Raw genomic sequence first — 13,619 nt, forward strand, 5'->3', positions numbered from 1 at the left:
TGCATCTTAACTCCAGTCTATTCCTGTCCGGACATGGGCAACCTTCAAATCATTGTTTTTCTAAAATCATGGTTGATCATTGTATTGATTAATCTTTCAAAATTGTTCATTTTTACTATACTGCTATAAATTGTTCTGCTCTGCATCAGTTCAAAGTGAAGTTCAAGTGATACCTGCTCCCCCCACCCCTTCTTGCTTCATATAAGCCTTCTACTTGCACCTCGATTCTGATATGCTCCCCATTTCTTCTGTAGCATACCATTTCCTTTCTTCTAAGACAAATATCCTCCATGTTATTAGATGCTATGACTTCTGTTGAAATTTTATTCCCATGTTTGCATTTCAAAGTTTCTACTCAGCTGTAATCTTTTCATTAGGAATGCTTGGAAGTTCTTTGATTCATTGTCTGTTATTTCCCCCTAAAGAATTATACCATTCTTCTGGGTAAATTATTCTTGTTCACAAGTCTATATAGTTTGCCTTTAAGAATATTACATTCCATACTCTTTATGTAAATGTGGTACACTTCTTAAATCTTGTGTGAGCCTGGCTAGTTCTATATGTGGAATTCTTTCTAGCAAATGAATTTTTTTTTAAACTTGGAAGCTCTGGATTTGGCTTTTTTTTTTCTTCCTGTTATCATTTTAGGGTTTGTTTGGTTTTTTCCAGGAGGTGAAACTATCAATTCTACTTTCATTTTACCTTTTGGTTCTGAGAGATGTGGGCTGATTTCTTGATTTCTGATTTCTTGAAATAAGTCTGGGCTCTTTTTGTGGTCAAAGCTCTCAGGTAGTCCAATGACTCTCAAATTATATCTCCTTGATATATTTTCCCAGTCTTTGTTTTTTAACATAATATCATACGTTTTCTTCTATTCTTCAGTCTTTTACTGTTTTAATATTTGTGTCATTAATTTTGGTTTGGTACCTTTTAGTTTTCAAAATTCTTTCCAAGTCATCTCCACATTTTTTTTCAGTTATTTTCTCTAGTATTTTAATTTCACTTAAAATGCTTTTATTTTTTTAACTCTTGCATCATTTTTCTAGGATTTCTAATCAATCATGAGAGTAAGCTGTTTTTCTTTGAAGCTTTGAAGTTGTTCTCTTCTGGGTTTGTGTCTTAGTGTTATAGTAGGTTTTTTGGGGGGGTGGGGGGTTTCATTATTTCAGATATATTCTCTGGGCAACTTTGTGTTAATGGCCCAACTGGGCATTCTACAAGACTCTGAGCAACCCATGTTTGAGGCTCTAGGTATTAAGTCTGAGTTCTCAGTCCTTATAGGAGACGCCAGCAATCACTGATTGCACCGAGGGGCTGAGTCAAAGTTCTCAGCCCACCTTTGCCCTGGTCATTTGTCAATGGGTCAAATTTTAAATCTAGGACCAGAAATATGAGTCACTGTAGCTTCTCCTTTATTTTTCCAGTTACTACTCAGTCCAATATTCTTCTTAGATAATTATTGGCAGACTAGTTGTTGGTTCTTTCTATTCTGCAGTCTTGGCTGATCTTCTACATCATTACTCTTTCTAGAAAAATCACCAACCAAAATGAAGTCAGGAAGGACAAATCAGTCTGTAGTCAGAAAACTAAGCTCCTTGTGAATAAGTATCATGAAATGACCCCCTCTGATTTCAAATGTTTTCCTCCAGGTGTTTTCACTGATATACCCTGATATGAATCATTGACAGAGAAAACTGAGATGATATATAGGAATAATATGGATTAAAACTGGATGAATTTGCTATTGCAATAAGTTGGAGGGGGAGAACATTTTTTAAAGTAATATCTAAAATATAAAATTATAAAGATATCATTATAAAATGTCATCATTTTCATTTTTCAACAAAGAAAGGTTCTTTTTTAAGTCAATTTTTAAAAATAAAATAAGGTTACAGCAAGTATGTTAAAAGTTTAATCAAGCATCACATGTACAAAACAGGATATGTATTAACCTTTTAAATAAGCAAAAGTGCTTTATAAGCAGTGAAAATTAAATGAATACAGAATCTTACTATACATTTCATGACCTCTAAAAAACTTTTAAAATATTTTTATTAGACACAAAAGAAACCACATGATTAACATTTCTGAATCCTGAACAACTTTACAAAGTACATTCATCACAGAAGCATTATAAGCAAATATAACTATTGCTAGTTTGATACAATGCACATAGGCCATCAGAATGTCTCATTCTTCAAATGGCCAGATAAGCACATCAGATCTGAGGCCAGATAAGCCTAAAACAACCCTTTTCAACCCCACAGCAAGCAGGTACAGAAGTTCAAAGAATTATGTTTGAATTATCATGAGTCACACTTGCCTTAATCATTTCTAAGGATGTTGATGGTCAGCCACAAGAATAATTATACAAAAACCAGAGGCTCCCTAGTTGGTTATTTTAAAAGTTTAGTCACATTCAGTGAAGGAACTGTAATGTCTTTAAAAATTGGCACATAATTTGGATTTATTTGAGTTTGACCTTGTTCCAGAGTTTCAATAATTGTCTGCTTCATATCTCTGCTAGCATCTCCTCTTACTGTGAGCAAAGCTGCAATGTGATCATCTCTGTGAATGAAGAGAGGGGAACAGTAATAGCATTAGTCCAAGTCTGAAAGCAACCCACACAAAAGCAATCTAATCTCTTTATACAGCACATGGTATCTGAACTTAATGCTACCAGTTTGTCCCATATGCTCAGAAATGGCACTTCTAGATCTAAATGCCTAGCTACTCTGAACAGTAATTAAAATGTATATCTCATCAGCATCGGCAAATGCCAAATTTTTATTGGAAGTCAAGCTATGGATGACCTAAGGCTGAATAAGATTTTACTTTGACTAAAAAGGGGAGAGAAAATGGATTTGCCATATGAGTCGATTTTTTCCTACATCATCAGTCCATATTTGGAAGAGATTTTTACTTTTATATTTTTGATGGACATAGCAATTTTTTGTTAGGTTTTTGTTTAGTAAAATGAAAAGGTGAATAGGAGGAAAATAATGGTTTGGTTGGCACCACTTACTTCTTTTTGTCAGTCAGTGTTCAGAATATAGGATCAAGATTATAAACATAAAATGAGAGAAGAGTAATAAAGTGAAGTCAATGGTGCAATTTGAGCCAGGTCTCTTCTCTTTCACACTCAAACTGTACCATTGATTTCATTTTGCTACTCTTCATCTCATTTTTTACATATCTCTCCAGGATGCAGTGAACCAACCGATCCTGGTAAATGATATTCAGGACCACATGGCCCCATTCTACTTTCTTTAGATCACCTATTGCTCCTTTACAAAGAATACTATAAGCAACTTATTTGGGGGGAATTATGTCTTGCAACCCCCAGCCTCAGTGTCTTTACTATTACCATTCCCTTTTTCTGGAATACTATTTGCCCTCCTCTCAAATTACTAAAAATATATGCATTCTTCTACAATAAGATCAAATTCCCATTTTCTCAAAGAGACTTTCTTTGATCATTCTAACTTAAAGTGATTTCTCCTACTTCTCTACTCTTATGACACTTAAATTATACCACATCTGATGCTTATCTTTAATGTCTGATATTTATTGAGGTGATGCATCATAGTGAAGAGAATACTAAGCCTGTTCAAACTCTTATCACTGACACTTAACAGCTACATGATCAGATAAATTACTTATTCTCTCTGTGCTTATACATCTCAGCCTTCTATCTACCAAATTAAGTCAAAGTAAAACGAATCTAAAGGGAACTCAAAAGCAGAGGATGCCTTTATTAGCACACATATATAATTCACATATTTTCAAAAAATGGCAATGTGGATTTAGTGGTTTTGCTCACAATTTTTTGCATTTACTTAAATGTTTTTTTGTTGTTGATGGTTACTAAATATATAATTTTTTTTTAAAGAATCTCTAGTATATAGTGCCTTACATATAGTTTAGGAAGTACTTGATAAATACTATACCAACCACTCCTCCCACAAGTACTCAGAACAGCAAGTATTTGCCTTTGGAATAGAATTCATTCAGTTTTTTCCAGAGAGAGGTAAACATTTTTTTCTGCTCTTAAGAAGAAACAAATTTGAAAAAAACTATGGACCTCAAGACAAACATGGGTTGAAAATAGAAAATATGAATGCCATTACCTGATATCTGGATATTTGCTGACTAGAGTGGAAACTTCAAGATAAAGCAGTGAAGGATCAGTCAATTTAATAACTTCTGCAATGGCTACAATAGTATCACAGTGTCCATCTGTATCCTCTCCAAATCCCTAGAAAATGTCATGCAAAGAGCACTAAAGATTACCTCTAAGGATATATTATCTCATTTAATGCAAACAAGAAAAGTCTCTTCTTTATAAGATCAAGTCAGATGAGAAACAGCAGTTTCTTCCATTACTGCAACACTCTTAAAGTTCACAAAGAGTTTACCTCACAACCACCTGGTGAGGCACAGTGGAAGGAGCACAGGTCTTGGAATTAAAATGCTGAGCCTGGAGTCATGGTTTTTCAGATTGCTAGCTGTGCTACCTGGACAAGGTATATGCCTCTCTTAAGACTCAGCTTCCTCGGCTATAAAATAGGGATAATGATACTTGTGCTAACTGAGGCAAATGTTGAGTACCTTAAAAGTGAGGCCAAAATGCAAAGGGTAATTAAGCAAGTAGTGCACATAGCATTATCTTCATTTTGTAAAGAAGGAAACTAGGATTATAGAGGTGAAATGACTTGCCCAAGGTCAACAGGGCTATGGTCCAATGTTATTTTCCCCTGACCAATAACAATTAGTAATAATAATAATAATCTTAAAGCTGCATTTTTGTAATGCATAATGGTTGTTCACGAAGTCATTACAATGTATTGCCTGATTTGAAACCACAGAATTTGATAAGCCTTAGCTAGTGGAAGCCTCATCTGGTCAATGTGGGGTCTGTTTTTGTAGCAGTCCAGCCCATAGGTATTGTGGAGACAAGGATTGTGAGTGAGCACATGGCCATTCAGCACACGGCAATGAATTCTATTCCCAGCCTGGCTGAAGTTAGGGCGTGAAACTTTGCTTCCCTTTGTCTCACTCACCTGAGGATAATAACCCCACCTTCACCTTGTCAGAATTTGCAATTATCCAATGGCAATACACTATGTAACTCATCTATATGTATTGAGGCATCATGTAACTTATCAATATGTATTGAGTTCATTTGCGTATCAAAGAGAATAAAAGGAAGGAACACAGCCAGCTCCACCCACTCCGAGGACATCCACAGGTTTGCCCTACAGACTAACTTCTCCCCTTTCTCTCTTCTCTTTTTCTTTCCTGAGGCCTGGCCCTTCGGTCAGGTCTCTCTCTCTGTCTCTCTCTTTTCCTATGCTAATACCTAGCATTGTCTAATTCTTTCAGTCTCTAATCTCTCTCCCTACTGAGCTAGTATTATCCTCTGACCAGTGCAGTGTTGAATTGGGATCACTGGATGGGAATAGCCTTAAAAGTAATGTCCAGTGGTCAGAGCATGGCTGTGGCTCCCGAATATTAATAATAATTGATTACTGACTCATTATTCATATCTCAAAGGTCGGCTCTTTCACGCCCTTCGTGGGATTCAAAAACTTCTATCCTGTTTCTATTTTCCTACCATTAAAGCCTCTCGCTGGCCGGGAGGCTTTAGTTTTGCCTTTACTCCAATCTATTCAAATTTTGCTTAAAAATGGACTCTCATTTATCTAAATATGACAGCATATTGAATCTAGAGGGGTTTTTTAAGTAGTTGCATATTCTTAATTGCACTTATTTCTTATGTCATTACTTTTTAAATCAATTTTATTTAGACTTACTCAAAATCCAATGTACTGTTTGGTAACAGATTAATAAAGAATAAGTAATTATTTGGTTTCTGTTTTTTTGTTTGTTTGTTTTCTGGCCTAGTTGGAGTTAACTTTGGTTAACACTAATTTAAGTACCTCACTAGATTGTGAAAACAGGATTAACTCTCCTTTGTCTACCTTTTGATTGAATCAACACAAGCTTGAACTAGGTGGAGGAGCTTGCAAACCATTCAGTGAATTCACACCATGCTTGGTGCTAGGTGAGAAGCCAACAAGATGCTTGGAGAGCTCCATTCTTTTTTCTAACTCAAAAAGCCAGAAACTTTTAAATTCTTTTAAGAGTTCATACATTCAGAAACGTGTGAATCCTAGGAGGAGAGAACACCTTTAGAGGTAAGAAGTCAATCCCACAGACACTGCCCTAGTTAGTGCTAGACAATTTGGAAACTGTGTTGGCCCCTGTGAAAAGGGGTAGGGACAGGAAACCACCATAAAAGTCATGAAATCCTTTAGCTAAGGCAGTCCGAATTTGAGACTCGTGGAGAGTGTCTCCTGGAGATAGTCTTCGAGGGAACTTCACTGGAGACTGTGGCGTGGATTGGCATGGATTGTGACTTCAACTTAGACTCTGACTCCTGTGCTACTTCATTAGGTTAGTGAAAAGACTGACTCCATTTCTAGTTTCCTAAGTTTCCATCTTGGAGGAGGCCACATGGTTACTCACTACTTACCCTCCTGGCTGAGGTATAGTATAGTATAGTATATATAGTAGTATAAGTATTTTCTCTAACCTTTTTCACATTTCTCTATTTAATTGTTTCCTCTCTATTTTGGTAAATAAACTTCTGACTTGAGATATAATAATTTCGGCAACCACATTATTTCATACAATTTAAATCCAACCATTAAATTTAATTTAACATTTATAACACACACACACACACACACACACACACACACACACACACACACACACACATATGCACACATGCACACCTAGGAGAGATAGCAAAACCAGATGCTAAAACTAAAAGTGAACTGACAAAACTATAGACCTAAGACACTTACAGAAGCAAGTTTTCTAAACAAGAATCTGAATTGCTCTGCCTCTTTGATCATCCTTTCTGCACCCTCTTTGCGTTCCTCAGCATTCTTGAAGGAGATACGCTTCTGCATGATGGCTTTGATGTATTCTACCACCACCCTTCGGTGAGCTTCAATTGTCATTTTCTGTAGGAAACAAGTACATGAGGTTTCCACAGCTGAATTATAATAGTACACTACTACTTTCTTATATTTTAATAAGGATTAACACACTTTGAAGGTTTTTATAAAATCTACTGTGATTAATTAGAAGAAATGAAAATGAATGAAATATTGATTGTGAGAATGGAGAGCTGGAGAATGGAATGTTGAGTGCTGGATGATTGACAGGGTGGAACTGTCTCTGCCCTAGTGAGAGAATGTAAATGAGAGTTCTGGGAGGAATATGACTGCCCAGATATCTGCCTCTGCACCTCACTAGAGCTGGGACAAGAGGGGGTTTCTCAGGAAAGAGTGGGTTCCTGAGAATGGGCCAGAGATGGTAGCCTGAGGGGTGGTCTTCTCTATTGATTGATGTTAAAGATACCCCAGAATAGGTAAGCAGGGATCCTCTTGAGGGACAAGCCTCCCCCTGGATCAAGGCTGCATAGAAGGGCTCCAATAGAAACAGTGTATGATTGATCAGCTGTCTGCTCCCTCTATGTCTCCCTGAAATAATAGTCTTCCTCTATTTGACTATGGTTTATGAAGTAGTTTAATGTGTTTAATGTATTAGGAATTGGGAAGCGGGTTAAGGCTCAAAGGAAGTCCCTAACTCTAATCCCCCAAGATCCTTCTCTCTGGATGACCCTAGGGCCAAACCAAGGATTCACCTTCCCTGCCCTTGATTCTTAATCTATCAATAGTATACAGGTATGACTGGGATTGGATTGAGGCAGGTATGAGTACAGGTCAGTGGAGATCAGCTCAGAGGCCATCTGAGTCCTTGACCCATCCCCAGGTCAATTTTCTGAACTTAATCTCTGATGTTTCTTCCATCTCTCAATGGCAATTAAAACAATAAGATCTGTTTTTATTAAAAATATTTATCCTGTGTTTTGATCTAAGTATGAAAAGGTGAGTTTCAATTGAAAAGACAAAATGTTTTGCATATGACCACGTTTTATTCTTACCTTCTTATAGGGCTTTTTAATTTTAGCAAAGTCATTAAAATAATCTTCTACAGTGACACAAATTGTATCCACAGCATTTGATCCCATTAACCATTTCTTTGTCATCAACTCACTGAGATGTGGCTGAAAAAAAACAAAGAAATTGAAAATATCATATGTTCTATTTCATTAATTTAACTGTCAACCATGTAAAACATTAGGCAAATTCAACTTTTCTTCTATTTCAAGAAATGAAAACTACTGTATTGTTTAACATCTTTAAAATAACAAACTAATGGAAGAATTTATAATACAGCTTATTTATGCATTAGTCTGAAAAGTTCAAAATTTCCAAAAAAAAAAGCATTCAACATTATAATTTATGTACCTCAAGCAATTTTCATTTTTTTAAAAGAAACATTAATAACTATATAGCACCTGACTTTTATAGATCTTTGAGTCAGAATGTTAACATAAGTTATTTGCAGAAAATGTTATTAACAAATTTTGGAAATCATAGTATTAGTTCATATTGTGTGGGTTTTGTTTTGTTGGGGTTCTTGGGGTCTGGATCAGGGATTTCACTGGTGTAGAAAATTCCAAGTGTTGAAACTATGCATTGGTAATCCACTGAAAACGTGGGAGTCTCAGGGAATAATCCTGAACAACTAACTGCCTGTCAGCCTGCCCTTTTTGCCCCATCCCACCAAACATATGCTCTTCTAATTGTAAATACCTAACAATGTCATTATGTCTAGTGAGCTCCAGTCATGTTTCACTTTATACCGAGCTTATCACCTTGTCATTCTATTGGTTTCTACCACAAACATACTCTTTTCTGACCCTTCCAACTTTGGAAGCAAAATCCAATCAATGTCACTGTTCATGAAAAAGGCACATCATTTCATTGCCCTGTAGTTCTACCCACTATCCCTGTGATTTTCTAAACTAAAACACCCTCCCTGGCTACCTTTCCCTCTATGTGTTATCTCCTCCATTAAAAGGCAGGGACATTCTTCCTTTTCTATTTTTATCTCTAACACTTAGCAAGCCCAGTACACAGAAAGTGCTTAATAATTTTTTCCTTCATTCATTCATGTGATTTGTCATAAGATCAACTTCTCATAGCATCTAAAAGTGCTTGTTCTAATTTTTAAAAAATTGAAGAAGGTTTCAGGAAAAATAGATGATTCTTTATTCCTAAGGTCTATATATATTTTATTTCCTTAGCTGGAAATAAATGAACTTTGTATGCAGTAGTGATTTATTTTTCTAATAGAATCTCACTACTGATACAATTTGTTATGCCCTAGAGCAAGTGGAAAAATTTCTTCATAAACTTTCCTTAAATGGCCTAAATCCCTTCCAAGGAAACTTCAAATTCTGCTTAAATGTTAACAGCAAGTCAAACATGGTTTCAACTGGTTTCATCAAAATAATATATATCCAACATTTAATTATAGTGTTTTACATTACTAGTTAACTTTTAAGGTAGTATTATTTTTCCAAATGAGGATAAGGATTATGTTATTATCTCTGTATCCCACAAAAGCAATTCATATAGTCCTATGTATTCATCCATATTGATATTTAATATATATTTCTCCAATTAAAGAGGCAATGCTATATAAGAATATGACTTTCTTCATTCCAATAAACATTTATTAAACACCAACTAGATGCAAACAACTATTCTAAGTATTAGAGATATAAAATCAAAAATAAAACTCTGTTCCTCAAGGAGTATGTTCTTCTGAGGGGTTGGGGTGGGATAATACAAAGATAAGCACATACAATAGGCCTCTCTGAAAACTCAGCTTTGCTCTGAAGGAAACAAGGGATTCCACAAAGTGGCAGAGGTTAAAAAAGAATATATTCAGACATAAAGGAGCGGTATGGAAACACAAAATCAGGAGATGGAATTTGGTGCATTCCCTTTTTTTGGAAATAACATTACTGAGCGCAATCTATGCCTAAGCATATTATAGTCTTTTTATTTTTCCTATGCTTCATTAAATAGTTTATCTTTAATATTACTTATACTATCATATAACAAAGGAATGTAAACACATAAAATTTAGTAACTATACCCCTAAAAAATCAATTTACAAAGAAGTTACCAAATGGATTTGAATATAAAATAATCATGAACATGCAGTCCATAAATATGTTGGCAATATTTTACATTTTAAAGTAAAGAATTATGAGAAAAATACTAACCTCTAGATCCAGGAAGACTTCATCAAGCAAGCTACTACAGCCATCCTTTGCAATTGTATCTAAGATCATATCCATGCTAGGCTGGCTCATTGAAATTCCCTCATCTGTTTCATTTTTCAAATACTTCCTTTTTAAACTGACTATTGACTCCCTGAAATAAAAAAGATTGTTAGAGTCAACTTTAACAAATATCTATTCTTACACTCTTTCCTTTTTAATCAACCCAGTTGATTTTCACAAGTAATAGAATAAAACTTACTTAAAGGTCTGACAATTGTTGATGACAGCTATCATGTATTGAACATAGCAATGTGGATGTTGCCGATTTCTTAGGTGCTCTTCTTTATATAATTGTGCCTCATCTTTATATCTGAGGAAATATGAACCCATCCCCCAAATAAAACACTTTAGCATCAGACATTTTTTAAAGTTATCATTTTGTACATATAGTTTTTTTAGTCACCTTTAGTCATAAACTAATGCTTTTCAAGAAAATACATTCTTGATTATTGATATTAATACACTCTACAAGTGTCTATATTATGCTAAGTATTAAGCAATGAAAAGATTATATTATAGTTATTTCTCACATAAACAGAGCCTCTACCAATTTCGCAAGACTTTTTTGTATAGATTAAATACATAATAAAATCAGAATTTTTCTAAAATTGGAAGGGATCTTAGACAAATTTCCTACCTGATGCAAGAATACCTTTTATAACATCCCACATAAATTCTGCATCCTTTTCATGTTGGAGAGCTAACAGAGGTATAATAAAAAATTCTGCTCATATTAAGTTATTTTTATGTAGGCTTTTCACCTGAGAATATCAAGATTTTTTGCAAATGATCCTTTTGAAAACACCAATGATTTGTTTCATCCATGGCTTTCACAGGTTACAAGTCTATAAGTGCTTTATCTATTTTAGTCTAATTGAAACTTTCAGTGGCTGAGTAAAAACCCATATACTTTTCTTTCAAGGCTCTCCACAATACTGTTCTAAAAGAACTTCCAGCTCTCTCATACAATACTCCTTCAAATATATTATATTTAAGACATATGCGCTACTCTAAATAGCCTCATGTGGAAAAATGTCTTTTGTTCTCCTATTTCTCTACTGAAGACCATCCCCCTTCCTTCAAAGCCTGACTTAAGAGTCATCTCCTTCATGAAGTATTTGACTTCATTTAGCTTAGGTCAAAATAACTCCCTCCTCTTTCTTAAAATTTCTCATAGCTAGGTCCCTATTAGTGCAAAAATTAAATTTATTCAACTGATTACAGTTGAATTCACACTATATACTTCCCTTGAGTTGGAGCCAATGGACATATTTTACCTAATCATAACTCTGAAGAGTGGAAATTTGAATATATGCAACCACTTCACTGGATTCCTTACTAGCAATAATAAAGACCAAGTTATACCTATTTGAATCACTTTCTTGCACCAATCTCTAATTTCTCCCTTGAACCACAATTTGTATTTTTTCCTCTTCTATAACATATAAGCTTCTTTGAGAGCAAGGTCTGTATCATATCTATCTTTTTTATCTCTAATTCCTAGACCATTTAGTACATGGCAGGCAACTAATAAGTGCTTAAGTTAAATTATACATTAAATCAGTAAGAGCATTAAAAAATATAATCATCAGCAGATTGACTAATATGACAGCAATGGAAAGTAATGAATGCTAGAGGGGATATGGCAAAGTTGGGACATTAATGCATTGCTGGTGGAGCTATGAATTGACCCAACCATTCTGGAGGGCAATTTGGAACTATGCCCAAAGGGCGATAAAAGACTGTCTGCCCTTCGATCCAGCCATAGCACTGCTGGGTTTGTACCCCAAAGAGATAATAAGGAAAAAGACTTATATAAGAATATTCATAGCTGCGCTCTTTGTGGTGGCAAAAAATTGAAAAATGAGGGGATGCCCTTCAATTCGGTTGAATAGCTGAACAAATTGTGGTATGTGTTGGTGATGGAATACTATTGTGCTCAAATAAATAATAAACTGGAAGGATTCCATGGGAACTGGAATGACCTCCAGGAATTGATGCAGAGTGAAAGGAGCAGAGCCAGGAGAATATTGTACAGAGAGACTGATACACTGTGGTACAATTGAATGTAATGGACTTCTCCATTAGTGGCAATGCAGTGATCTGAACAACTTGGAGGAATCTACGAGAAAGAACACTGTGGGTGCAGAAACACAGAAGAAAAACAACTGCTTGAGGGGATATGGCTGGGGATGTAGACTCTAAGGCAGCGGTTCTCAACCTTTCTAATGCTATGACCCGCAATACAGGTCCTCATGTTGCAGTGACCCCAAACCAAGAAATTATTTTGGTGGCTACTTCAAAACTGAAATTTTGCTACAGTTATGATTCGGAATGTAAATACCTGATTTGCATTATGTATTCTCATTGCTACAAATTGAGAGGTTGAGAACCGCTGCTCTAAAGGAACATCCTAATGAAAACACCAACAACATGGAAATAGGTTCTGATCAAGGACACATGTAAAACCCAGTGGAATTGCCTGTCAGTTACTTACGGGAAAGGGTGGGGGGAGGGAAGTGAGGGAAATAATGGAGCTCTTGTAATGAAGGAATAATATTCTAAATTGACTAAATAAATTAACTCAATAGAGAGAGAAAAAGAGAGAGAGAGAGAGAGAGAGAGAGAGAGGAGGGAGGGAGGGAGGGAGAGAGAGAGAGAGAGAGAGAGAGAGAGAGAGAGAGAGAGAGAGAGAGAGAGAGAGAGAGAGAGAGAGAGAGAGAGTCATGTCAGTTAATTCACTATTTTGTTAAAAAAGTATGGTTCCTTAGTTAACTTTTTTTTATCAAAAGTAGACATACATAGCGAGCAGTGAATCGATCTAGTCTACTGCTTAAATGGACAAACAGGTTAAGTATTTGGTTAGAAGTAAAATATTATTAATGCCCATTTCAAGGTATATTAAAATACCACACTATTCAATTTAAACAACTGCAAATAATTACTTTGTAAATATAACAAGGGTGAAGTCTAATGACAGATTTTTAAGTCTAATGACAGACTTTTTTGAAACATATTTCCTAAGAAAAGCTGTTTGTGAATTCTGAATATATGATTTTTTATAAATTCCTAACATTTCCATGAAAAATACAATGATTTCACTGATATTGTGAATTATAAGGTATAAATTGCTTCCACAATGCAAGTTGATAGAGTTTTAGAGGACACAATGATTTGTCCACAACCGGTTTGTATCAGAGACAGGCCTTAAACCCAGTCCTTCCTAGACTCAATACTGTTTTCCATCCACTATATAATCTACTATGTAATCTTCATATTATTAGTAGGAAATAGTAATTTTCATTTTAAAAATTTATATCAATAATGTAGACAAAAT

At 35.1% G+C, this 13,619-nt stretch overlaps 1 protein-coding gene across 2 annotated transcripts in view; it reads right to left on the reverse strand.

Moving 5' to 3' along the window:
* Window positions 1-1,889: 1,889 nt before the first annotated feature.
* Window positions 1,890-13,619, reverse strand: part of EXOC3 (exocyst complex component 3) — a 36,437-nt gene continuing 24,707 nt past the window's right edge. For both annotated transcript variants that reach the window (XM_001368773.5, XM_056824348.1), the window contains exons 8-13: window positions 10,482-10,592; window positions 10,223-10,373; window positions 8,024-8,146; window positions 6,876-7,037; window positions 4,131-4,258; window positions 1,890-2,568 (exon numbers count right to left, since the gene is read on the reverse strand). In XM_001368773.5, the coding sequence (XP_001368810.2) occupies window positions 2,397-2,568; window positions 4,131-4,258; window positions 6,876-7,037; window positions 8,024-8,146; window positions 10,223-10,373; window positions 10,482-10,592 (847 nt within the window). In that variant the 3' untranslated portion in view covers window positions 1,890-2,396. The remainder of the gene's footprint in view (window positions 2,569-4,130; window positions 4,259-6,875; window positions 7,038-8,023; window positions 8,147-10,222; window positions 10,374-10,481; window positions 10,593-13,619) is intronic.

Source organism: Monodelphis domestica, chromosome 3 (genome assembly GCF_027887165.1).
Source record: "Monodelphis domestica isolate mMonDom1 chromosome 3, mMonDom1.pri, whole genome shotgun sequence".
Classification (NCBI taxonomy): Eukaryota; Metazoa; Chordata; class Mammalia; order Didelphimorphia; family Didelphidae; genus Monodelphis; species Monodelphis domestica.